The sequence below is a fragment of the Myotis brandtii genome, unplaced genomic scaffold (assembly GCF_000412655.1).
Source record: "Myotis brandtii unplaced genomic scaffold, ASM41265v1 scaffold281, whole genome shotgun sequence".
Taxonomy (NCBI): Eukaryota; Metazoa; Chordata; class Mammalia; order Chiroptera; family Vespertilionidae; genus Myotis; species Myotis brandtii.
The window spans coordinates 506,617-533,865 of record NW_005360721.1 but is presented as its reverse complement, the minus strand read 5'-3'; the positions used below and the strand labels follow the sequence as shown (position 1 = coordinate 533,865).

At 47.7% G+C, this 27,249-nt stretch overlaps 1 protein-coding gene across 33 annotated transcripts in view; it reads left to right on the top strand.

Moving 5' to 3' along the window:
* The window catches only part of MAP4K4 (mitogen-activated protein kinase kinase kinase kinase 4), a 187,947-nt gene extending 170,599 nt beyond the window's left edge, over window positions 1–17,348 (top strand). For 28 of the 33 annotated variants that reach the window (XM_014541901.1, XM_014541881.1, XM_014541898.1 and 25 more), the window contains 7 exons: window positions 561–704; window positions 4,415–4,549; window positions 6,518–6,618; window positions 11,680–11,829; window positions 12,495–12,654; window positions 13,355–13,494; window positions 15,116–17,348. In XM_014541901.1, coding sequence (XP_014397387.1) covers window positions 561–704; window positions 4,415–4,549; window positions 6,518–6,618; window positions 11,680–11,829; window positions 12,495–12,654; window positions 13,355–13,494; window positions 15,116–15,199 — 914 coding nt within the window. In that variant the 3' untranslated portion in view covers window positions 15,200–17,348. Of the gene's footprint in view, window positions 1–560; window positions 705–1,591; window positions 1,737–4,414; window positions 4,550–6,517; window positions 6,619–11,679; window positions 11,830–12,494; window positions 12,655–13,354; window positions 13,495–13,600; window positions 13,630–15,115 lie in introns of those variants that run through there. The other 5 variants (XM_014541884.1, XR_001362622.1, XM_014541904.1 and 2 more) reach the window with 5 other exon arrangements.
* The last annotated feature ends 9,901 nt before the right edge of the window (window positions 17,349–27,249 follow it).

The window sequence follows — 27,249 nt, the reverse complement described above, 5'->3', positions numbered from 1 at the left end:
GGTGGGTGGGGGGTGAGAAGCAGGGGCCGAGGGCAGGTGCAGCTTCTTTCTTGGTGATGATGGGGAGTGTCAGTAAGAGCAGCGGTCGCCAGCCTTTCGGACCTCAGGGACCACCGGGTGGCGACCGCTGTGGAAGAGAACCTCAGCCTGATGACCGAAGCCAGACGACTGAAGGGCTGTGTGCATGCGGCCCTCTCAATGGAAATAGCAGAGAAGGAACTGTGCGCTCAGGAAGTGAGGCGAAGGCTTGCTCAGTGTCGAGTGTGGCGAGTGAGCTCTAGTACCAAGGAGAAGTGAGCGCAAGGCAGTCTGGGGAGCTGGGCGAGCAGAGCTGGCGGACGTGGAGGAGAGCGGGTGGGGCGCGCTCACTTTCCCCTCACATCCTTTTCTCTATCTGAGTAAATATTCCCATCACTGACTTCTCTCCTGTGACTGTGCCGAGATTCCTTCCTGTGGGTGAGTTAGGAAACCACTCTGCCAGCCAGGTGGCTCCCTCTCCGTGCCCCCAGCCTGCCTGCCAAGCACAGTGTAACCCAGGCCTGTCTGTGTCCTTGAAACAGGAGTGAATTTGTTAGTGGGAACAGAAAGTGGCCTGATGCTGCTGGACAGAAGTGGCCAAGGGAAGGTATACCCTCTGATCAACCGAAGACGATTTCAGCAGATGGATGTCCTCGAAGGCTTGAATGTTTTGGTGACAATATCTGGTAAGTACTTGCTCAGGAAAGCAGGGATATAGCACTGTTTCAAACAGCACCTCCTAGCACTGACCTTCAGCTACCTCATCTTCTGAAGTAACGGCTGCATGAAATGAGATACAGCCAGATCAGGTGTGACTCGCCACACACCCTAACCCCAGGTGCACTCTAACCCCAGGTGCACCCTATCCCCGGGTGCACCCTAACCCCGGTGCACCCTAACCCCAGGTGCATCCTACCCCCGGGTGCACCCTAACCCCGGTGCACTCTAACCCCGGGTGCACCCTACCCCCGGGTGCACTCTAACCCCGGGTGCACTCTAACCCCAGGTGCATCCGAACCCCGGGTGCACCCTACCACCATTCCTCTGAGGAGCAGCCTTGGGAAGCACGGGAGCCCCGGGCATGGACACCCTCACGACCCACACTGCCCTGTGGCTCCTTGGTGTGTAGGTCTGTGCTGCTTCCACCCGTGCTACTCTTCATGCAGAGGCACTGCTCCTGCCACAATAGTAAAAGCAACGTGTTTTTTCTTCCATCAATTAACACCATAAGTTTCTTTTCAGAAAGAGCACCTTTTTTAGTATAAATTATGTAGTAAATGTTCATTATTGAAAGTGACAAACTACTGCAGAAAAGCAAGTAAAACCTAAAATCATCCAAAGATAAGGTGTATTAACCTTTCGGTTTTTAACTTCCAGTCTTTTAAGCATAGACACACTCAAAATACACTTACGGGGGGGAAATCTATGTAAAAATGATTATGCAATGTTTCAAAACATCCAGAGAATAAAAATGAGAAAATAGGATACCCATCTACTGACTAGCTGGTTTTAGTAGAAGTTAAAACACACTGTTGTCCATGCAGTTAGCATGCCCTCTGCCCGCCTCCCACAGGAACCACTGTCCTGTGTGCCCTCCATTCCTGTGTCCAAACCTTGCAGCCTGCTCTTCCCGTCATTGAACGTTCTCCATGATCCCGTGCTTTACAGACCCAGTGCTTCTCTGCGTAGCTGTGCTAACATTCACTCGCCTTCTGTTGTACGTCTTTCCGTCCACCCCCTTCCCCTCATGTATGCGTGTTTCACAAATGTCTTTGTAGCTTGCTTATCCGTGAGCATGCATACTCATGTTTCATAGATTGTAATTTCCTAATAACTTGTATTGGTGCTGGGATCAAAGAGGATGCAAAATTATGACTTCCTTTTTTTTTAATATATTTTTATTGATTTCAATATTAATGATGAGAGAGAACCATTGATCGGCTGCCTCCTGCACACCCCCCACTGGGGATCGAGCCTGCAAACCTGGCACGTGCCCTTGACCAGAATCGAAGCTGGGACCCTTCAGTCTGCAGGCCGATGCTCTATCCACTGAGCCAAACCAGCTAGGGCAAAATTATGACTTTCAATAGGTCTTAGTTTTGATTTAGTTATCTGCTAACTCAATCTTGTTGTGTTTGTTTATATGTAACAAATTTCTTGCAGTTATTTTAGTTTTCAAATAGGCTTTTGGTTGTAAGTAAAGGTGTTTGTTGAAATGCAGAAATGATACCATCCCACTTAAGTGAGAAAACAGTCATTAAAAACTTGAGTGCTGGTGGGGAGTGGGTTCTGAAACGGGAGGTACGCAAATCTGCACATAGAAGAGGCTGAGACTTCACTCTGCTGTGCCAGACGGTTCATGGAGGGCTATGATCAGCTGGTGCCAATGATAATTTTTTGGTCTAATTTTCCATATTCCTTTTTAGCAGCTTTTAATGGTTTTCACAATCATAAAAGTAATACATGTCAACTGTAGAAGCTTCAAAAACAGGAACACTTAGAAAGCGTAAATGTTACTCCTGTCTTTGGCATAACTGTTGTTAACATTTTGTATTTTCTTCTCTTTTCTATAAATATATCTCACAATATGGGAATAAAACACTTTACATAAAACTATGTGGTCTTTGTTTCACCATATTCAATATTCTCCCAAATTCTTCAAAATTTAAAAAGTATAAGACGTAGTACAGAAAGTGCACAGATGCTGAGTCTACAGCTCAGTGATGTCAGTTAGAACCCACACAGCCCGCACTGGCGAGAGAGCAGCCACACCCAGACCCTCCCTCGTGCAGCCTGTCAGTCACAGATGGAAACATGCTCCTGACTTTAACACCTTCGATTGATTTTGCCTTCATTGAACTGAAGTCATGTTAATGGTAAAGTCATAAGTAGTATTCTGTGGCTGGCCACTTTAAGTCCATAGTTTATATTGGGGTGCACTCTTGTGTTGTGCATTCTGGGTTCTGACAGTGCATAATTACCCACCACGACAGTGTCATACAGACTATTCTCACTGCCCTGAAAAGCCCCTGGCTCCACCTGCTCGCCCCTCTGCCCACGCCCCTGCAGCAGCTGATCTTACTGTCTCGCCCTTGCCTTTTTCAGGTGACAGTTGGAATCACAGCATGTAGCCTTTCAGACTGTTTAGTTTCAAATTTCCAACTGCTTTGGCAATATATAGGAAAGAAGTTGACTTTAAAAAAACACATTTTTTATTGATTTTGGAGAGAGGGAAGGAGAGAGTGAAGGGGAGAGAGAGAAACAGCAATCAGCTGCCTCCTGCACACCCCCACCAGGGATTGAGCCCGCAACCCAGGTATCTGCCCTGACAGGGAATCAAGCCAGTGACCTCTCGGTCCATGGGCCGACATTCCAACCAGCTGAGCTACCCGGCCAGGGCTTACCTGGATTTTTATCATGAGATGGTGCTGGGTTTTGTCAAATGCTTTTGTGTGTGTATGGTTTATAGCTGTATTTGTTCCTCTTTATTCCTGTGGGTGACCATGTCACACTCATTCTGCTGTTGATAGACACTCGTGTTGCTTCCTCGGTGGGGCTGTTAGAAACAATGTTCATGTATGTGGGAGCTCATATACACACATGTATATGAGGAGAGAAATGACTGGATCATAGCAATGTATACGTTTATTCTACTTTCATAGATAACGCCGAGCTTATCAAAGTGGTTCTAACAAATTTCAACACTAGTTACTCAAGTTTTTAGTTATTCCACATGTCTCCTGCTTTCAGTATTATTGCTCTTTTTAGTTCTAGACACGGATAGGTGTATGCCTTTGTGCCTCATTATGTCTAATGTGCATTCACTATTGACTTTTGAGAGCAGTACCTCTGTATGTATCTATGAGATGACTTCTGCCCGCTCCAGTCACTTGCCCAGTCTTTCTATTGGGTCATGTCTTCCAGTTGATTTATAAGAGTTCTTTACAAATTCTGGGTGCTGTGGCACACATCTCCAATTTGTAGGTAGCCTTCTGTGGATGAAGTCCCCGTTGGTGATTTATTTAACCCTGTGCTGCCTAATGGGAAGTAATAGCTATGCTGGAGGGTTTTGAGAATCAGATAACATGATATACATGAAAGCATTCTACTAGCTCTGTTGATTATTTGTTGTGAAAGTGTTTGTACTACTTTGTGGTTTATTGACACTGTTCGTCTACATAAGTGTGAGTTCTTTTTAAAATCTTCCTTTTAACTCAGGCTATACCTGGTGATAATTCTTGGGTTTCAGAGTCCCCCTGAAGACCCTGAATTGAATTTCTAGTAAAACTACTGCAACATGACTCCCTTAAGGAGATAGTATTTATTGTTTATGGAAGTTTCTTTTGGTTACTGTTGTTATTGATGAGGATATCTACTTTTTTATTTGTTTTGCTAGGCAAAAAGGATAAGTTGCGTGTCTACTATTTGTCCTGGTTAAGGAATAAAATCCTTCACAATGACCCAGAAGTGGAGAAGAAGCAGGGGTGGACCACCGTGGGCGACTTGGAAGGCTGTGTGCACTATAAAGTGGGTGAGTCCCAGCGGGCCGTGGGCTTGTTTTCCAGGGTTTCGTTGGCGTTTCACTTAGAGCCCACGTGTTCATAAAGCCCTCATTGTAGCTGGTTCCTGAGACGCAGCTCATTACTGTGACTGTAAGGCACCTTCCCTCCTGGAGACTCGGCGGACGCAGGGGCACCTCTGAGCAGGCACACTCCCCCCTGTGACGCAGCACGTCCGAGGGAGGGGCTCCGCCCTTCCTCTTTGACAGGCCACACTCTGCCCTGTAAGATGTGTTCACATGAACTCCAGGGAAGTCGGTCGACTTGGAGGACTGAGGGCCAAGGACTCCGGGTCCTGGGCATCTGGTGGGGCCTGCACGAGTTTGACAACGGCCGTGCTTGGCATTTTGAATCAAGTCCACTGTGCAAGCTCCTGCGCTCTTAACTAGGAAATGAATCTGGCTGGCCAGTCGGTGTCTCCTGGCAACTCCGTTTTTTCTTTTTGGCATGCATGCTGTGGTTCTATGCAGTAACACCTCACAAAAACAAAACAAAAAACCGTTTTCTTTGTGTATAAAAAAATCAAAATACCAGTATGGATGTTGGAAATAGAGGGGAAATCATGGTGCTGAGTCAAATTGAAGTTTTATGGGAGAGAGGATCTACTATCATTCCTCATTTAAAGGGGAGCTTGAGAAGATCCAGTGTCTGTCAGCCTTATTGTCAGCATAAGGGGCCTGCGAGCATTGGCTTCTGCTTGTGCGTTTCCTTTGGTTCCGTGTTTATGAAGCGCATGCTACTGGCCGTTCTCTGCTGCCAGGATGCCACCGTGGTTGGCATTGTCTTCTTGCTTACGTGAGCTGTCCGCAGTCTGCAGTCCCTGGCCAGTGATGGTCACAGCACTTGCCAGCATTAGAACGATTCTGAGTGATACCAGACAGTGCTGGTGTCTCCTGGGCATAGACCTTGGGATTAGGATTTTCTGGGTTGTGTTTATGTGAAACATTTTTGTTTGTTGAGGTGTAACTAAACTCATCCAAGTCTAAACTTAATGAAACAGCTCCCAAGAGCTGAACTGTTTATGATAGACTATCCTGCAGAGGGCACTAGAGGCAGCCGTGTGGAGGGAATGGGTTTTCATCAGAACAAGCAGAGCTCTCTTGTGACTCATTCCCACGGTATCGCAAGCATTTTCTGGAGATAAGGTTGCGTGAGGCGTCACTTATTTGAATGGTGGCAAGATGGCATTGAACAGGGAGAGGCATCAGGTTGGCAAGCCTGACTCTCATGTACAAAGGAAGAGACCATTGACAAAGGGACTGGGGTCTGCCCAGACCAGTGCATGCCTGTGCTCAGGGCTCTCGGGGGTTTGTTTCAGCAGAGTCACCCCTACAAGGTCAAAACAGCGGTTACGGGGGCATTCAATATGTGTGTGTGTACACGTACCTCTATTTCTGTGTGTAGATCATTGAAGAGACATTGTCTTTACTACCGCTCTTTTGTACAGAACTTTAGGTGGGATCCTAGCAATCACTGCCTCTCTAGGGCTAGTGTGGTTGGGAATGGTACTTGGTCTCATACACAAACAGAGAATCCAGCCTCCGCCAGGGGGTGTTTTGGTACAGACTCCTGTGCCTCGGCCTCGTGCTGTGATTGAGGGATTCTTGACGGATTAGTCTCATCACTGTCCTTTCCAAGTGCTACTGAGCCCTTGACTTCGGGGGGTACGCCTGGCATTGCCCCGGATAATTAAATACTTGCAGTATAAGATTAGGAGCAAGGGAGGGTACTCAATGGTAGTAACCAGCGAATTGGACAGCCTGAATCACGCACAAAAGAACTTGAAAAGGAAACTGAGGCTTGATCTCACTCAGCATTTTCCTCCTGTTGGTTTGGATGAACCAAAAGAAGTCATCTTTGCAAAGTTTGCAGAAGACAGCCCAAAGAATTTAGAGTTCCCATGTTGATACTGACTTGTGTTCTCATTTGTTTTTTTTCAGTAAAATATGAAAGAATCAAATTTCTCGTAATTGCTTTGAAGAGTTCGGTGGAAGTATATGCATGGGCACCCAAGCCGTACCACAAGTTTATGGCCTTTAAGGTAACAACATCGAGTGCACTTAAAAGTAACATTAGTCATGCACACTGCAACCAACAAGTTTAAAAACCGGGAACAGTTAACACTGATGGTGTAAAAGCTGTCACTAATAGTGTAAAAGCTGTCACTGATAGTATAAAAGCTGTCACTAATGGTGTAAAAGCTGTCACTGATAGTGTAAAGCTGTCACTAATGGTGTAAAGCTGTCACTAATGGTGTAAAAGCTGTCACTGATAGTGTGAAAGCTGTCACTGATAGTGTGAAAGCTGTCACTGATAGTGTGAAAGCTGTCACTGATAGTGTGAAAGCTGTCACTGATAGTGTGAAAGCTGTCACTGATAGTGTGAAAGCTGTCACTGATAGTGTGAAAGCTGTCACTGATAGTGTGAAAGCTGTCACTGATAGTGTGAAAGCTGTCACTGATAGTGTGAAAGCTGTCACTGATAGTGTGAAAGCTGTCACTGATAGTGTGAAAGCTGTCACTGATAGTGTGAAAGCTGTCACTGATAGTGTGAAAGCTGTCACTGATAGTGTGAAAGCTGTCACTGATAGTGTGAAAGCTGTCACTGATAGTGTGAAAGCTGTCACTGATAGTGTGAAAGCTGTCACTGATAGTGTGAAAGCTGTCACTGATAGTGTGAAAGCTGTCACTGATAGTGTGAAAGCTGTCACTGATAGTGTGAAAGCTGTCACTGATAGTGTGAAAGCTGTCACTGATAGTGTGAAAGCTGTCACTGATAGTGTGAAAGCTGTCACTGATAGTGTGAAAGCTGTCACTGATAGTGTGAAAGCTGTCACTGATAGTGTGAAAGCTGTCACTGATAGTGTGAAAGCTGTCACTGATAGTGTGAAAGCTGTCACTGATAGTGTGAAAGCTGTCACTGATAGTGTGAAAGCTGTCACTGATAGTGTGAAAGCTGTCACTGATAGTGTGAAAGCTGTCACTGATAGTGTGAAAGCTGTCACTGATAGTGTGAAAGCTGTCACTGATAGTGTGAAAGCTGTCACTGATAGTGTGAAAGCTGTCACTGATAGTGTGAAAGCTGTCACTGATAGTGTGAAAGCTGTCACTGATAGTGTGAAAGCTGTCACTGATAGTGTGAAAGCTGTCACTGATAGTGTGAAAGCTGTCACTGATAGTGTGAAAGCTGTCACTGATAGTGTGAAAGCTGTCACTGATAGTGTGAAAGCTGTCACTGATAGTGTGAAAGCTGTCACTGATAGTGTGAAAGCTGTCACTGATAGTGTGAAAGCTGTCACTGATAGTGTGAAAGCTGTCACTGATAGTGTGAAAGCTGTCACTGATAGTGTGAAAGCTGTCACTGATAGTGTGAAAGCTGTCACTGATAGTGTGAAAGCTGTCACTGATAGTGTGAAAGCTGTCACTGATAGTGTGAAAGCTGTCACTGATAGTGTGAAAGCTGTCACTGATAGTGTGAAAGCTGTCACTGATAGTGTGAAAGCTGTCACTGATAGTGTGAAAGCTGTCACTGATAGTGTGAAAGCTGTCACTGATAGTGTGAAAGCTGTCACTGATAGTGTGAAAGCTGTCACTGATAGTGTGAAAGCTGTCACTGATAGTGTGAAAGCTGTCACTGATAGTGTGAAAGCTGTCACTGATAGTGTGAAAGCTGTCACTGATAGTGTGAAAGCTGTCACTGATAGTGTGAAAGCTGTCACTGATAGTGTGAAAGCTGTCACTGATAGTGTGAAAGCTGTCACTGATAGTGTGAAAGCTGTCACTGATAGTGTGAAAGCTGTCACTGATAGTGTGAAAGCTGTCACTGATAGTGTGAAAGCTGTCACTGATAGTGTGAAAGCTGTCACTGATAGTGTGAAAGCTGTCACTGATAGTGTGAAAGCTGTCACTGATAGTGTGAAAGCTGTCACTGATAGTGTGAAAGCTGTCACTGATAGTGTGAAAGCTGTCACTGATAGTGTGAAAGCTGTCACTGATAGTGTGAAAGCTGTCACTGATAGTGTGAAAGCTGTCACTGATAGTGTGAAAGCTGTCACTGATAGTGTGAAAGCTGTCACTGATAGTGTGAAAGCTGTCACTGATAGTGTGAAAGCTGTCACTGATAGTGTGAAAGCTGTCACTGATAGTGTGAAAGCTGTCACTGATAGTGTGAAAGCTGTCACTGATAGTGTGAAAGCTGTCACTGATAGTGTGAAAGCTGTCACTGATAGTGTGAAAGCTGTCACTGATAGTGTGAAAGCTGTCACTGATAGTGTGAAAGCTGTCACTGATAGTGTGAAAGCTGTCACTGATAGTGTGAAAGCTGTCACTGATAGTGTGAAAGCTGTCACTGATAGTGTGAAAGCTGTCACTGATAGTGTGAAAGCTGTCACTGATAGTGTGAAAGCTGTCACTGATAGTGTGAAAGCTGTCACTGATAGTGTGAAAGCTGTCACTGATAGTGTGAAAGCTGTCACTGATAGTGTGAAAGCTGTCACTGATAGTGTGAAAGCTGTCACTGATAGTGTGAAAGCTGTCACTGATAGTGTGAAAGCTGTCACTGATAGTGTGAAAGCTGTCACTGATAGTGTGAAAGCTGTCACTGATAGTGTGAAAGCTGTCACTGATAGTGTGAAAGCTGTCACTGATAGTGTGAAAGCTGTCACTGATAGTGTGAAAGCTGTCACTGATAGTGTGAAAGCTGTCACTGATAGTGTGAAAGCTGTCACTGATAGTGTGAAAGCTGTCACTGATAGTGTGAAAGCTGTCACTGATAGTGTGAAAGCTGTCACTGATAGTGTGAAAGCTGTCACTGATAGTGTGAAAGCTGTCACTGATAGTGTGAAAGCTGTCACTGATAGTGTGAAAGCTGTCACTGATAGTGTGAAAGCTGTCACTGATAGTGTGAAAGCTGTCACTGATAGTGTGAAAGCTGTCACTGATAGTGTGAAAGCTGTCACTGATAGTGTGAAAGCTGTCACTGATAGTGTGAAAGCTGTCACTGATAGTGTGAAAGCTGTCACTGATAGTGTGAAAGCTGTCACTGATAGTGTGAAAGCTGTCACTGATAGTGTGAAAGCTGTCACTGATGGTGTCTAACTTCCCACAAGAGCGGCCGTCTCTAACGTCAAGCCTCGCTCTGCTCTCCAGGCCCCAGTGTGGGGTGGAGAGCAGGCGCCGTGCAGACCTGGTCGCCGTGCCAGTGTGGCAGCAGGAAGCGGCAGAGGGACACCGCCTCCACTGACCTTCCACTGTCCTCAGGGATGTGTCTAATGCAGATAGACAGCTGTAAAGTGTATTTATTCAACAGCGTACTGGTTAAAAATTGTTACAGCCCTAGCTGAGGCCTCAGTGGTTAGAGCGTCAGCCCAAGAACTGAAGGGTCCCAGGTTCATTTCTGGTCAAGGGCACATACTGCAGTTGTAGGCTTGATCCCCAGCCCCAATGGTGGTGTGTGTGGGAGGCAACCAATCCATGTATTTCTCTCTGTGTGTCTCTCTCCCTTCCCTTCCACTCTCTCTAAAAAAATCGATGGGAAAAATATGCTTGTGTGAGGATTAACAAGAATTTAAAAAATAAAAATATAAAATTAAGTTACAGAAATTCTTAATGACACCAGGAATGAATAGTATAGTATTACACCCTAAATAGAAAAGTAGATTAAAATGTGTAATATACCATTTTTGTTTAATGAAAAAATTGTAGAAAAGTATTTTTATTTTATATGGGTATTTTTGATATTTTAAAAATAACTTTAGAGTTTGCACTAGATATAATTTTATGAAATTTTTAATTAAAATGATAGTACTGTGACATTAGATATTGTAAATACCTAACTTAACACATTGCGGACGGATCACGAGAATTCTCGCTTCACATTATACAGTGTTTTATGAAGTCTCATACTTTAAAAAGATATTAGCTTGTAAGGACATATAATAAATAACTTCAAAATGCAATGGGTATTTAATTTTAAAGCATGCCTTTAACATTTATGTAAAACGTTTTTTGTACTCCTTCAATAGAAACTTATCTGGCCACTGGGTGAAGCTAGCTAGCAATAAAACTACTGGTCCACAATGTGTTAATAATATCATTTCTAATATTAGACACAAAACCTTAAGCATAGCCTCTGTGGCTGTTTAGTGTAGGGTGAGAATTTAAGAATTTTTCATCCAAAATGACTCTATTTATTTAAAAAAAATAGTTTTGATATATTTTATTCAGGGTAAATCACCTTTAATTACTAGGGAAATTGACATATTTAGATTGCTTATTGCTTGATTCCCAGGAGAGCTGGCTAAATGGGGTTATCATATTGCTTAAAAAATAAATCTACAGCCCTAACTGGTTTGGCTCAGTGGATAGAGCATCGGCCTGCAGACTGAAGAGTCCCGGGTTTGATTGCTGTTAAGGGCACGTGCCCAGGTTGTGGGCTCACTCCCCAGTAGGGGGCATGCGGGAGGCAGCAGATCAATGATTCTCTCTCATCACTGATATTTCTCTCTCTTTCTCTCTCTCTGTCTCTCTCTCTCCCTCTCTGAAATCAATAAAAATATATTTAATAAATAAATAAATATACATATTATTGAATGAAAGTAATTGGTTATGAAATTACAATGATCTGAGATCGGTTCTTAATATATTCTCTGTGTTAAAGGCACTGTACTAGTTGCTTTGAGTATCTTATTTAAATCTGTCTTGGGAGCTGTAGGTACTGATATCATTGCAGAGCTAGGCCTCCAGGCCCATGTGTTGGTTAGAGGGGGAAGTCGCAGTCCTGGCAAAGCCTCGGTGCCCGCAGGGCTCTCTGCCCCGACCCGCTAGAACAGGAGGTGCTGCAGAGCCTGGCTCTCCCTCGGGCTTCGCTGGGACGTGCAGCGGACGGACAGAGTGACAGCAGAACTCTGGGACTAGGGAGGGAGAGTTTGGGGTGTGGCTTCTGGAAGATGTGTTTTCTAGGTTTCCGTCAACAGACGAAAGCATGTTGAATGACAGGCTTTGTGGAAGCGAGTGTGGCTGTGGCCGTGGCAGGTGGCCCCGTCACCGCAGGGCGTGATCGCGGCCCGCCTGCCTCACGGCTCCTCCGCCTGTTTGTGCTGCAGTCGTTTGCGGACCTGGCGCACCGGCCGCTGCTGGTGGACCTCACGGTGGAGGAGGGCCAGAGGCTGAAGGTGATCTACGGGTCGTGCGCCGGCTTCCACGCCGTGGACGTGGATTCGGGATCCGTCTATGACATTTACCTGCCGACACACGTAAGGAAGAGCCCCCTCTGCGGGCTGGCTGCTTGGTTCCGCCCTGTCTTTACTCTGCTTAGGGAGCTCGCAGCAGGGACTCCTTCCCTGGCGGGGGGTGAGTATTTAGGTGGCCTGCGGGTCACAGCTGTGCTCTCGGGGCACGCGGGCCCTGCCCGGCTCTGCAGCCCTGCTGGGACGAGCAGCAGGCGAGTGCGGGCAGTCGCTGGTGGTCAGAACACCCCTGTGGGGAGTGCTTTGCGGACCATCCTTTCTTAAATGGCGCCCACAGTCCTCATGTGTTCCCGGAACTCTAGAGCAGGGGTCCTCAAACTACGGCCCGCGGGCCACATGCAAATAGAAATATTGTATTTCCCGTTTTGTTTTTTTACTTCAAAATAAGATATGTGCAGTGTGCATAGGAATTCGTTCATAGTTTTTTTTTAAACTATAGTCCGGCCCTCCAACGGTCTGAGGGACAGTGAACTGGCCCCCTGTTGTTTGAGGACCCCTGCTCTAGAGCATAGGGCCTGAGAAAGGTGGACTGGGATAGAGGTGGCAGGGTCCCAAGATGTGACCCAGTGGCGGGTTTGCCGCCAGGAGGGTGAGCCCGTGCTCCTCGGAGACAGCTTCCAGCCCTTCCGCAGGGACGGCCACGGCCAGAACCTCTGCCTGTGTCCCCGCAGATCCAGTGCAGCATCAAGCCCCACGCCATCATCATCCTGCCCAACACGGACGGCATGGAGCTGCTGGTGTGCTACGAGGACGAGGGCGTCTACGTCAACACGTACGGCCGCATCACCAAGGACGTGGTGCTGCAGTGGGGCGAGATGCCCACCTCCGTCGGTGCGTGGCGCTGGGGGGCATGGTGCTTGGGGAGGCATCGACCAGCCATGGGAGTAGAGCTTTTCTTGGAAATTGCATGTTTGTCAGCAGAGTGGTTGGTGTGCACAGTGGGGAGTTAGACTGTAGACCAGGGGACTATTATAGAACAAAATCTAAATAATTATTTAACACATTTTAAAACTCTTGTTGTTGACAGTCCTTCATTTAATCTTAGGCCATTCAGGGGAAGTGGGACTTGTCTCCTGTGGCCGAGTCTCGCCAGAAGCACAGCCTCTGTTCTGGAACATTCACATCCAGGCAGGGGCAGGGGGCTGGCGTTCTCCTGGTTTTCAGTCTCAGGCTGCTGGGCTTTGCTGCAGTGGAGGCCTTCGTCCTGCCTCCCTCGGGAGGGTGCATGGAAATGCAGCCTTAGGCCAACACCTCAGTGGTCCTCAAGCCTCAAGACATGGGAACGAATAGATTGAACCATTGATTCAAGTGACAGGTTCTCAGGATAGGCCGGAAGCTGGCAAAGGCAGAGGTCCTGAAAGCAAAGCTCTTAAATGCTAGTCATTTAGGGCTTGTGTGTGTGTGTGTGTGTGTGTGTGCGCGCGCGCGCGCGCGCACGCTCACATGCATGCGTGTGCATTTATTACATAAGCAGCACCTTTTAAAGGCTATTTCTTATCTTTAACAATATGTGTCTTTGCCTCTCCAAAAGCTTATATCCGATCCAATCAGACGATGGGCTGGGGCGAGAAGGCCATAGAGATCCGGTCTGTGGAGACGGGCCACCTGGATGGCGTGTTCATGCACAAAAGGGCTCAGAGACTGAAATTCCTGTGTGAGCGCAACGACAAGGTACCCGCGTTCTCGCTTTGTCCTGCCGCAGTGGCTGCTGTCTCGTGGGGTTCGCAGCTTTCCCTAGGGTTTTGATAGATTCCCACTGAATGCATCATTTTTTCAGGAGTGGATTTGTAGCCATGTTTACAAGCCCCTCCCACACGAGCCCCGGGGCACCGAGCCCAGTGCGGAGCCTTCCTTTCCACGGCTGACCACATCCTGCCTTCTCCCCTGACCAGCTTTGGAACGGGGCAGACATGGCCAGGGCGTGGGCCCGCCGGACTGCCTTGGGAAGGACAGCAAGGCGGGCGGGTCTCCCCAAGCCCAGCCTTCTCTGCTGTTCCCTCGGGAAAGCACCCGGCACCCGAGGCAGCCAGTCCTCAGCCTGAGGAGCGTGTCTTCACGCTGATGTGCGGCGGGCATCCCAGCGACAGCCTGTGGCTGGCTCCTCAGGGAAGGGGAAGTTTGGATGGGACAGAAGCTATGGGCCCTCAGCGGCCCTCGCACCCCCCTCCCCCCCTTTGCCTGCAACCTGAAAGGCCATCTCCCAAATGTTTACCTGGAGAACCCACACTGCCTCAGGCCCTACCCGGGATCTGCCCAGCTTTGTGGCTTGTATTTCCCGCGTGTGTTTAATGTGGCTGTAAGTTTAAGCTTCTTTGAACTTCCGTTAAATAATTTTATCACTCATGATGGCATATCCTCAAAGTTTATAAAAGATACAAAAGTAAGTAACTTTATAGAGTCATGAAATAACTAGTACATTTTAGCTTAATTTTTTAAAAGGGAAAAACAGGTTGCTGAGGAGTCCTCCCCCGTTGTCCATTGAGCTTTCTCTTTTTTTAATCATATGTGAGCGTTTATTCCAATAATGCCAGCACCAGGGCATCCAGAAAAATCTGCTCTACTCCTCCCCATAGCAGCCACTTACATCGGGTGGAAGGACAGAGATCACATGGGAAAGCAGGTGTTCCAGGCACGGGCAGTGGGCAGGGTACAGTGGTTACAGGCCAGGCAGCTGGGGGTCGAGAAGGGCAGGTGCTTCCGGGACCAGGGTGTTTCAGCAACGTGACGACAGGCAGATCTCCGAAAGGAGATGGACTGCCTGCGTTCCTAGGTTTCCTTCTGTGTCCGGGCCCACGGCTCAGCCAGGTTAGCATGTGCTTCTCCTCCTCACTGAGGGACTCCAGCCACACAGGGCGCTCTCTCTGGGGCCTTGAGACGGCCCACGACCCATGAATCCCACCCGGCCTTGTGTTCTCCGTGGGGGCCGCACCCTGTGCTATTTCCTGGCAACTCGGAAATGGGTAACCTCATTGCGCTTTCTAAGCACAGGTGTCTTTTAAGACGTGTGCGCAGTGGAGGTGGAAGAAAGAGCCCAGTTTCAGGAACACCCTTTTTTTCTTTCAACGTTCTCACAGTATGACTGTACAAGGAGTTGTTTGCCTGATCCCCTTACTAGTTGTAATACACATTGGCTGCAGATGGCCACTCCTGGTAAATGAAGCATTGGTGTCCTCCCAGCTTCCTGTAGAAGGAGCCCTTGGGGTTCGACCCTCACGTGGGCGGGTGGCGGGCAGTGCCCTGCGGCCTGGAGCCCCACGGGATCTGCTGCTGACCACCCCTCTCTCGCCCACAGGTGTTCTTTGCTTCTGTGCGGTCGGGCGGCAGCAGCCAGGTGTACTTCATGACGCTGGGCAGGACCTCCCTTCTGAGCTGGTAGAGCCGTGGCCCGACCGCTGCCGTCTTCAGACCCGAGGGCTCGGAAGCTCGGCCGGAGCGCCGCGTGCCCGGCAGCAGGACCGTGCGCAGACCCCACGGCTCTCCTCCTCCTTCCTGCTCTCCCTACCAGTTTGTCCCCAATCTTTTTTAAATTTTTTTTCTTTAAAAAATAAATCAGGCTGCAATGCAGCTGGTGCTGTTCAGACTCTACCATCAGGTGCTATAGTGTTTGGGGTCGAGCATCAGACCGGCAAGCAAACACCTTTCCTCCGGCCAGAATCCCTTGGAGTGACTGCGGGTCTGCGGGCGGCGGCGCCAGGCGGGCAGGGGGGCCAGTGGGGTCTCAATGAGCAGTTGCAGCAGCGAGAGCAGATTTGCTAGAGTAACATTAACAATGTATTTAATTGACCTTTCTTTTTGTAATGTGACAATATGTGGACGAAGAAGGGCAGGTTTAAGAAGTTAATATTTATAAAATGTGAAAGACAGTTACTAGATAACTTTTTTGGGTGGGTCTGGGAGGCGGGTAGGGGGTGAAGGGGTCCCATTTTGTTTCTTTGCATATTTTGTTTGTTTCACCGAGAGCTCAGTCATTTTTCTGTGCGCCAGGTTTTGCCTAAATCATGTGCAGATGGTTCTTAAAAAGAAAAAGGAAATGTGTGCGTCCGTGTCGTGGCCAGAACTTCGCTGTGTGACAGTATCAGCACTGCCTCCGCTCGAGGGCTAATTTCTGTTTAAACCTAGACGTGCGACAGGTTTTACCACAGCCTGCACTTGCAGAGGAAAAAAAATGTTTTCAACCACATGTTTATTTTTTTTTCCTACCTCATTGTTTTTAATGCATTAAGAGGTGGTTTAGTTTCTGTGTTTTTGGAGGAAAACATGAATGCTTAATTTAATCTTAATACCAAAACTATCAGGGTGAAGTCTGACTGTATGTGGGCACAGGTGTCAGCGGCGCCGCGGCTGTCCCGTGCAGGCGGGCGGGTAGCAGACAGGCGTCGTCTGAGACAGGCACACCGACTGTCCGGTGCTGCAGGAGCCTCCGGGTGGGGGTTAGCCTTTCTGAAACGCAATGTGCTGACACTGGTTCAAGAACGTAGTAATCCTGCTTGTGCATGAGACGTATTGTCCTGGGTTCCGGGCGTAATGGCAGAGTCCTGGCTTCTCCTGTTCTCTCATTCTGTTGTTCTCTGTCTTTTAAACCAACTTTACTTCATGAACATGTTCATGGCATTTGTGATAATGTCTTGGGTAATCTTTTGTTCCTGGCTCCCTGTCACTGTTCCTCTGAGGATGTCATCGGAGAAGAGCCACGCTCGGCCGTGGTCCTGCCCCCGTGGTGCCACCTGGGGCCGCCGGCACCGCAGGCATTTCACAGGCTTCGGAGCTAACCCACCGACACTCTCGGGTTTGAGTTGAACAGAATTGAATTCGTTGCTGGGCTTCAGGTACCGAACTCAGCTGGCCACTTGTCCCTGCAGGTGGGTTGGTGTGTGCCCTCCGGGGCCGTGTGTCACCGCCTGGGCCTTGTCAGCCAGACTGTTGCTACAGCTTGAAGCAGGTGCCCAATTGGGTTTCTCCATAAAAGATTGTGAGCTGTTAAAATTGCATTCTTCTAGAGAAGGGATGATTTTGTTCCTTTAAAGGGTAATTCACAGAAGTGCCAAGGTGGCAAAATGACAAAAGAAAGCAGTATTATGATGCTCCCGTGAAGTGCGGGACCGGAGGGTGGTGCCAGCCTTCACCAGCGCCGCCGGCGGTCAGCCTGCGAGGTCAGCGTCCGTGTGCGGCAGTGTTCCCTTCGTTCTCGGGCACGTGTTGTGTTGGAGAGAATGTTTACAAAAAGGGGTTTGCTACACTAACGTGCATCACATATTTATGGATTATTTTTAATTGACTTTTTTAATGGGTTATTTAGGTTTCCGTCCTAGTTGTAGTTCACTTTTGGTGATTCATAATCCCTAATTTTGCCAGTTATCAGTGTGCTAAACGGTAACTCGCCTGACCGACCACAGTGGATTCGCCAGCCGCACAGCTGCACGGTGGGGCCAGGCGCAGCCTTCTCTTCCGTGCTAACTTCTGTGAATTATGAAAATTACTGTTGTTCCCCCCATTTTTTCTATTAAATAAAGTAAAAATGACACCTATTTGTGGCATGAGTTTCAAATGTATTCTGTTCTTTCAGAATGTTTCCTTCCCACACCGCCCCTTGCACAGCGGGCTGCCCAGGGGTCCCCAGCATGGGCTGGGAAAGTCGCAAACATTTGTTCAAGATCCGGAAGGAAATTGGTCGTGAGCTCTCAAGCACCATGTTTTTGGAGACAAAAAGGAGGGAGGCTGGTCCTTCGGGAAAGTCGGCTGTTTTGCAAGTCTGCGTTGGGCCAGGAAGTAGAAGAGCATGTTGTCTGCACCGGCGAGGGCAGTGACAGCAGCTCTTTCTCAGGTGGCGCAGCAGTAGTGACGGATCTAACACGGCTCCTGGGCGTCAGGTCGCGGCTGTGCCCGGCGGTGCCCCTGGGTCAGCAGGAATGACCCCAGACGGGTCTGGGCCCTGCCCTTGCCTTCTGCACTCTGCCCAAGCCTTGGGGCTAGAGAGATGGCGTGCTGTTATCAATTAATGTTAATAAACCAGCTCCTTTGCACTTCATCCTAGAAATGTTATTTCTCTGAGCTGAAAATAAAACTGTAACCAGGCCACATGAGTACGGGTTTTCTTTTTCTGCTGTGTGTGTTGCAGCCGGTGGTGGTTGGGGATAACTCCAGTGCATGCTGGTTGTGGGGCACCGTTCCTGCTGTGCCCGCGAGCCGCCTGCAGGAAGTGGAGGACAAAGGCGGCCCAGTACCGACCCCAGCTCGGCGCGGCGTGGCAACATTGCTGTCTCTGCTGCCTCAGGCCACTGTCCCCACAGGCCCGGGCCCATCACTGCGCCCCTTCGTGAAGGCCCTTGATTCCACGTCTGCCTCCTTGTTGCTCAGTACAGGAAATTTGATTGTGCTGGTCCAGCTTATAAAATCCTCACTCCTGGTTTGGTCTAAGTCATAAAGTGCTGAGCGTGCCCGACAGAAGCTCTGGAGGGACCTGCGTCAAGTTTGGACAAGCACTTCCACTCCTTAAACTTGTCTGGAAGTCGGACATAACTACAAACCTCAGAAACCAATATTCAGCAACTGTTTTTGCGATAAATGATACTAAATTCTTTTAACAGCTCTATTGAGATCTAATTTGCAGACCATACAATTTGTCCGTTTAAAGTAGTTTAGTGGCCTTGAGTCGTTTTTTATTATCCCAAGAAGTCATCCCACTGGCCTTTACCCCTCCTCCCCCACTTCCCATCCTAGTATATAAGCAGCCACTCATCTTCTCTCAGAAGGGGCCTGCCTCTGGCATCTCCTGTGAATGGAGTCACACTGCGTCCTTGGTGACTGGCGTGTGGTTTGTGACGGGCTCGCCGGTGCTGTGTGTGGCCATCCTTGGTCCTAGCCTCGGGACCAGCCACACGCTGGCAGCCAGGTCCCAGCCTCAAGTGAAAGCCACGGAGTTGACCTTTGGAGAATGAGCAGTCCCAGAGCCGGCTCCCTGCTGAGAGGTGTTCCAGTCTGAGCTTAGTAACTCAGTGGTTCCCGTTTTTCCAAGAGGTGGATGCTAAACACAGGCTCATTCCAGGTCAGGGGTGGGGGTCCAGTTTTGAACTGGGGACTGTTCCGGAAGCTCCCGTGCTCAGTGAGAGCAAGCCTTTGTTGCCCAGGAAGTTGGGGACTGAGCGTTCTCCCTGGTGTTGGAGGCCTGGGTCCCTCTCACTGAAGTGTGCTCACCCCATGAGAGCAGGGCCTGCTGAGCCAGGCCGTTTTACCCTGGGCAAGTCGGTGCTTGCAGCGGCCACGTTTCGGAAGGCTGGTCCTGCGGACACCTGTGGATGGTACCTGCATCGAGGGCGTTTCCTCAGCGCTGCCTCCTGGAAGGCCACCTGGTGCCTCACCTCTGGGAGGGAGCCTGGTTGAGCAAGTGTGGGTGCCGGTGCACTTCTGGGAACATGGTTTCTTTTCGGTCCATATACCAAGTTGAGCACCCACAGTGCTGAGGGGTCCTGAGGTGCTGGATCCTCTGAGGAGATGCCGGGAGCCACCTGGCGGGGGTGGGGGGGCCTTGAAAGTGTGCTCCGGGCCTTCTAGGTGTCAGGGCAGAGCTGTGCACGTGCCGGGGACAGATCGCGCTTCTGAGCTGAAGCTACAGGTGGCTGCCAGGGAGCTCCTGGGAGCAGGCAGGCGAGGGAGCAGCGGGGCTGCCTGCAGGACTATGCTCGGCTGAGCCCCAGGGTCTAACCCACTGCAGCTCAGCACAGGTGGGGACCCACCTGGGAAGACCTCAAACGAATTCCCATAAAGACTGGTTCAAAGAAAAGGTAACAAAAAAATAGAATTATGTAAACAAAGCGTTCAACGAATTGTCCTAGTCTGGGGTTTTCAACACGATGAAGATAGCAGCTACCTTGTGTTCGCGTGCACAGCAGTGGTCGGGCTGTTACACACGCCTCCATCTGGGAGGGAAGGTGCGGTCCGTACTTGTCCCCGTCAGTGTATTTGGGGGGAGATCAAGTGAAGGAGGGGCTGCTGGGCAAGGTGCCAGATGGTCGCGCCGAGGACAGCGGGTGCCTGCAGGGGCCGTGTCTCCGGAATGAAGGCTCAGTCACCACAGCAGGAGGTGGAGTGGGCAGCCCAGTGGGGCCGGTCCGGCCCCGAGGCGCTGCGACTGGACACGGGTGCCCACACTGCGCACACCTTGAAAGATGATCGAGTCAATGCTTAATGACACAGTTCATTTTCAAATTTTAAAAGAATCTGCAGAAATGAATAACTTTTTTGTCGGAGCCTGTTTTCAAACTGATGACTGTTCTGGTTCAGGCACTGCTGCTAACGTGAAGCAATGGAAACACAAACATCAAGAATTTTTGGCTGGTTGGTATTGGTGTGCCCTCAATTCATCGACTGTTGCTGGTTTAGTACCGTAAACTTCATCTTTCATGAATCCCCATAAAAAAAGTCTAGTGGCACCTTAGGACACATTTTCTTTGTTCAAAGTTTAGTCTGGCTTCACCCATTATTTCAGATCAGTTAAACGTGAAAAGGAGTGAAAATAAAGTGAGTCATCAGCTGTTAAAGTGTGTACACATTTGGGGGATACCCTGTGTGCAAGGCTGGTGAACATTGTTGAGCCCACGTACAAAATGGCTTTGGAATCTGTAAACAGGACTGGTTTTTGAGCAAATAGGTCTTTAGGCAGCAATTGACTCCGTGGCAGCCGGGCCGGGAGTGGCAGAGATGGGGACTTGCTTCCCCTTTCCTGGGAGCGAGACTGGCTTCCCGGTGGACTCCCCAGCCCTAGTTCAGGACCTGCAGACCGCCCCCCCGCCCCCCCAGGAAGGGCAAGGCTTGCTGCTCAGACCAGGCGAGGTGGCTCCCTTGGTCGGAGGAAGGAGCGGAGTGCGCATTCCCAGCCCCTGCACCCAGTTTCCAGCTGTGGGCAAGGGGTGCCGGTATGGAAAGCAGGGAAAAGGTGTTGGTGTGGGTCTAGGGCGTCACACTGCACGTCTCCCGCCCGTTTCCTTCATCCCCAGGCCACGAGGGAGGGGTCACTGCCGAGGCCGGTCGGGCCCAGAGCCACAGGGAGGCTTGGCAGCAGCCGCTCCTGAGGGAGGTCAGGGTTAGACGGATGCCCGTCCACTGCTGAGGAACAGCGTCCAGTCAGGACACGCGGGTCCCATGCAGGAGCAGCAAGAGCCTGGTCTGCTGAGAAGTCAGATGTCTCGCGGTTGTCGAGAAAACCCATTCCACCTTCATGTCCAGACATGGGTCCTGCCATATGTGAGCCATAAAAATGGGCCCAGCCCTGGCCAGCAGCACAGCTGGTTGGAGGGTTGTCCTGTGTACCCCCCACCCCACCTTCCCAAAAAGGTGGAAGGTTCAGTTCCCAGTCGGCACATGCCCAGTGTGCGGGTTCGAGCCCCAGTTGGAGCGTACCCAGGAGGCAAGCCTGTCGGTGTTTCTCTCACAGATGTTTCTCCCTCTCATTCTAAAGTCAATCAACATACTCGGGTGAGGATAAAAAGAAGGGCCCGTGAGGAAGAAACCGAGAGACGACAGGGCAGTGCTGCCTGCTGCTCTCACGGCACTGTCGGCACTGTCCTCCATGTCAGCGCAGAGGAGCGAGGTGTCTGAGCCAGGCCTCCGCCCCGCGTGGATCTGTGCCCCGTGTGCTCTGCGCCTCTGGAGAACGTGCGCTGTCTGCCATGCTGTTCACATTGAAAACTTCAGTTTTGTGAACTGGGTGTAACTAGAGAGGCCTCATCCTGGGCTTACCACTCAGGACCAAACTCCTACCAGTGGTTCTCAACCTTCTGGCCCTTTAAATACAGGTCCTCATGTTGTGACCCAACCATAAAATTATTTTCGTTGCTACTTCATAACTGTAATGTTGCTACTGTTAGGAATCGTAATGTAAATATCTGATATGCAGGATGGTCTTAGGCGACCCCTGTGAAAGGGTCGTTCAACCGCCAAAGGGGTTGCGACCCACAGGTTGAGAACCACTGTCCTAGACATTCCCCCAACGGCACGTAATCAAGTTCAGCTATTGGAGCAGAGTTTTTTAAATCTACATGAAAGTGAACATGAAGTGTCTGCTTCAAAATAAGTGTTCAATAGTTTTATGTGGAGATTAGAAATGGCAGCAGAGTAAGTGGATGCTGCACGGACATGCTCCCAAGACCAAACTGGAATTACAACCAAAATACAGGAAAACTACCTGAATAATCAACGGAAGACACGCTGGAGAGAACCCTGATACCCGAGAACCAAAAGGGGAGACTGAGTAGAGACTGGTAGGAGAAGCGGAGGTGAGAAAGGGCTGGCCAGGCTCTGACAGATAGCAGCTGAAGTTTGGGAGGGATATCTCAGCTCTGGGGGGTTGCCACTGAGAACTCTGGGATCTATCCACAAGCTGGGCTCCGGCAGAGGAGGGCAGAGTGGACGGAAGCTGTGGGAGCAGAAGCCAGGGTTGGGGGCTCTGGGTTAAAGCTCAGAAGGAAGACACACAGGTTTCCTGTGCTGAGTCATTCCATCACTCTGCAGAGGTCATGTTTCTCACACAGACATTTGCTATACAGGCGACCTTGCCTAGCGGGGAAGACAGATGACCCACCCTATTGGAAAGTACCTTGCCCCACTGTGAGAAGTTGCTCAGACCCATTAAGAGACTGAGAATAACAATTAGCCTCCAGGCAGAAGCAATTGCCCCACCCTGTTGAAAAAACTCTTGCAACACCTGAGGGTGTTTGCCTGAGGGCAATTCAAGACAAAATTCTATCAGTCTATAGACCAGTGGTTCTCAACCTTGGCTGCACATTAGAATCACCTGGGAATCTTTCTAAAATCCTGACGAGGCCCAGAAATCAGGATTTTAAAAAGGTAAAATCCTGACGAGGCCCAGAAATCAGGATTTTAAAAAGATTCCCAGGTGATTCTAATGTGCAGCCAAGGTTGAGAACCACTGCATAGACAAAGGAGGTCTCTGGAGGCTTTAAATCTTTGCCTGATCTAAATAGTCAAACACAGTGTTTGACACTGTCCTACACTAGAGATTGAGAGACATAGCAGATCTACCTAATACATAGTCACAAACCCAAACAGGCATTCAAAACGAGGAGACAAAGAAACAACCCCCAAATGAAAGAACAAGAGAATTCTCTAGAAGAGATCATTGAAATGGAGATAAGAAATTTATCTGATACAGAGTTCAGAATAATGATGGTAAAGATGCTCAACAGCATGAGAAAAGATATAGTAACTATGAAAACAAAGAATGATGTAGCACAAATAACACATTGGAAGGAATACACAGCAGATTAGGGGAAGCTGAGGATCAAATCAGTGAATTAGAAGACAGAGTTGAAAAAAATCAATCAGAGAACCAAGAAGAAAAAGACAAAAAACAGGAGGGCAGGTTAAGGGAGCTGTGGAACAATGTGACATGTAAAAATATTCAAATAGCAGGTGTGCCAGAAGAGGCAGAAAGGAATAGAGAACGTGTTTGAAGAAATAATGGCAGAAAACTTCCCTAACCTGGTAAAGGAAAAAGTCACACAAGTTCAGGAGGCACAGAGAACCCCAAGCAAGAAGAACCCAAACAGGCCACGCCCACACATCATAATTAAAATGCCAAAATTAAAGAGGATTTTAAAGGCAGCAAGAGAAAAGCAAACTGTTACCTACAAAAGAGTTCCCATAAGGCTGACACCTGATTTCTCATCAGAAACTCTACAGGCTAGAGGGAATGGCATGAAGTCTCAAGGTACTGGAAAGCAAGGATCTGAGACCAAGATTACTATAACCAGCAAGGCCATCATTCAAAATAGATGGTGAAATAAAGAGCTTCCCAGAAAAAAAAAAAAAAAGGCTAAAGGAGTTTGTCACCACCAAGCCAGTATTACAAGAAATGCTAAAGAGACTGCTGTAATGTGAAGAAGAAATAGAGAATCCTAGCCATACAGAATTAAAATGCCAATAAATACCTATCAATAATAACCTTAAATATAAATGGATTAAATGCTACAATCAAAAGGCATACGGTAGCTGAATGGATACAGAAACATGACCCAACTATATGCTGTCTACAAGAGACCCACCTCAGAACAAAGGACACACACAGGATGAATGTAAAGGGATGGAAAAGAAGAAGAAGAAAAAAAAGCTAGAGTAGCAATACTCATATTCGACAAAATAGACTTCAAAATGAAGGCCATCACAAGAGGCAACAAAAGTCACTATATAATACTAAAGGGATCGATCCAACAAGAGGATATAACCCTGGTAAACATATATGCACCCAATATAGGTGCACCTAAATATATTTTAAAACTTCTAGAGGACTTTAAGGGAGAGATCGACAATAATACAGTCATAGTAGAGGACTTTAACACCCTGCTGACTTCACTGGATAGATCTTCCAGACAAAAACTTAACAAGGAAACAGTGACTCTAAAGGACACACTGGATCAGGAGGATTTAATTGATGTTTATAGAACATTTCATCCCAAAGCTGCAGAATATACATTCTTCTCAAGTGCACATGGGTCATTCACAAAGATAGACCACATGTTAAGATACAAAACAAGTCTCTACAAGTTCAAGAAGATTGAAATCATTTCAAACATCTTCTCAGATCACAGTGGAATGATATTAGAAATCAATTTCAGTAAAAACACCCCAGAACATTGAAACACCTGGAGGCTAGATAGCATATTATTTAACAATGAATGGGTTATCAACGAGATCAAGAAAGAAATAAAAAACTTCCCGGAAACAAATGAAAATGAACAACGACAACCCAAAATCTCTGGGACACAGCAAAAGCAGTCCTAGAGGGAAGTTCATAGCACTGCAGGCCTACCTCAAAACATAAGAAAAGTCAACTTAAAGAACTAGAAAGAGAACAAGAAAAGCTCAGAGTAAGTAGAAGGAAGGAAATAATAGAGATTAGAGCAGAAATAAATTACATAGAGACTAAAAAAACTCTACAAAAAAAAATCAATGAAACCAAGAGCTGGTTCTTTGAAAGGATAGTTTTATACACTAGTTTATCCATTCAATAAATATTTATAAAGTGCTGTACATCGCATGAGCCACTGTGTCTCGTGCTGAGATTATTATAAAGGGTAAGGAGGAGGATGTAATTGTATCTCAGATTCCAGAATGAGGCTTATAACATGGATTCAGATGCCATGGCAGCCTCCCCAGAGAATGTAACTGAGGCCAGAACAGTGCAGCATGGGCCCAGGGAGAGCGAGGCGCCCCTCCAGGTGCGGACTCCTAAATCTGCACCCAGTTATCAAGAGGACCGTGACAGCAGGCCGCCGGCCTTCTCCCCAGAATGTCGGGCTCTGGTGGTCTGGTGGCCGGAGAACTTTACCTCCCAGGCATCCAGGCAGCCTGTCACACTCTGAGAGCCACTGTTCTACAAACATAGTTAGCAAAACTATGAAAATGAAGGTCACATGAGGACACAGCCATCTGCGCACCAAGGGGAGAGGCCTCAGGAGCGACCAACCCCTGACACCTTTGTGTTGTTTAAGTCACTCAGTCTGTGACATTTTGTGATGGCAGCTCGAGCAAAATAATACAGGGCACAGCCACGGTGGAAGGTGAGTGTCCTGAAGCTGGGATGGCGAAGGACTTAGAAGGGGGTTCTGCAAGTGGAGACGCCCACAGGCGACTCCCGCCAGGCACCTCCCTCCGAAGAGCTGGGTGCCATGGAAACAGTGTGATGGGCTGAGGTGGCAGGAGGCTGAGCAGAGACCCTGGCGATGGAGTCACACAGGTGGACCTACACATGTCTCTGGGCTGAGGACTTGAGGCCTATCTTGTTCGGAGGTTGCTTTTATTTTTGTTTTTGGTATTTTGTCCACTGCCATGATTTTTCATTTTGCTTTGCATTTCTAGGAATTGCTTTTTAAATTTATGCTTTATAATTATGTAAAATATTACCTCATTCTAAAGTCAAAGCTACAAAAAAAACAAAAAACAAAAAAACAACTCAGTGAATCCAAGCTCCCCTCCCTCCTCTATCTGGATTATTTTCCTTTATCAGGAACTATGTTTTAGTTTTTGATTTATGGTTTATCCTTCCATGTAAAATATATGTGTATTTTATATGTATACATGCACACGTGTTTGTGTGTTTGTATTCCCCCCTTGCCCACTCCCTTTTTCCCACCTGGCTCTTTTCATTTACCCCACAGATCACTTCATAGCTGCCTGTAAAGATATTTTGCTTTCCTTTTTAAAAAAAGCTTTATTGAGGTGTAGTTTACATACCATCAAATCCACCTCTGAACATTACAGTTCGGTGAGTCTTAGTATATTTATAGTCCTGCAAGCATCGCACAGCCAGGTTTAGGATGCACCCTGGTCCCAGCGAGATGTCTTGTTCACAGTGCCCGGCAGCCGCGGGGTCTGGTGTGCATGCCCTCAGCTTACTCGCCAGCCCAGAGTCCCTTCATGGGCGCCATGTGCACATGGCATTTGAATTTTGCCAGGCATCTTCAGAACATTCCTAGGAGGGTTTCTGAGACAAGCGGTCAGTGCACACGTCATCTCTCCGCAGCGCCCAGGCCCCCTGCAGGGCTTGTGCTGTTTTGCACGCCCACCAATGGCACACGAATGCGTTTTCCCCAGGGCCTTACCAGCAGAGGAGATTATTAAACTTGGAAATGGTGTCTCAATATAGTTGTAGTTTGCATTCCTTTTCCCGTAAAGAATTGAACATTTTTTCAGGTTTAAGATTGCCCACTTCTCTATTTCATTCTTCACTATTTTTAGAATCTCTTTATAGATTAGGGATAGTTTTTTTGTGTTATAAGTTGTAAATATTTTTCTCAGTTATTTACCTACCTAATTTTCTAAAATTGTATTTTTACACTGGATAAAACATTTTGTTTTTATGCAGTCAACAATCTAAACCTCGAGTCAGAGAAACATCCCAATCCTGTTTATAGAGTGATTTGCTCATATTTGCTTTTAGTATTGGTATGTTTCTTTCCTTTCTTTTATTTTCTGACTTGTCTGAATTTATTCTGATGTGCAGTATGAGGAACGAATCTGCTGTTTATCTTCTTTATGTTTGGTTATCACAATACCCCAGAACACATATTTAAAAACCCAGCTTCCCTACAGATTTGAGTTGACATCTTTATCATATGCTAAATTTGTACATGTACATTGAGACTATTTCTGGATCTTTCTGTTTTGTTCTATTAGTCTGTTTATTCGCTCACAAAACTCACTGTTTTAATGATGGAGACTTTATAATTTGTTAAAATTCTGTTTTTCTTGATTGATCAATTTTAACGGTTTATTGACTGCTTATTAAGAAAAACAAGGCTTTGCTGAGTTTGCCCCTCCCTCCTCCCTTTTCTCCCCTGTGGTGCTGGGTCCTCTAGACCAGTTGGGCTTCAGCGTCCACAGGAAAGTGCCAGCTCGCTCTCCCCGTTCTCTCCC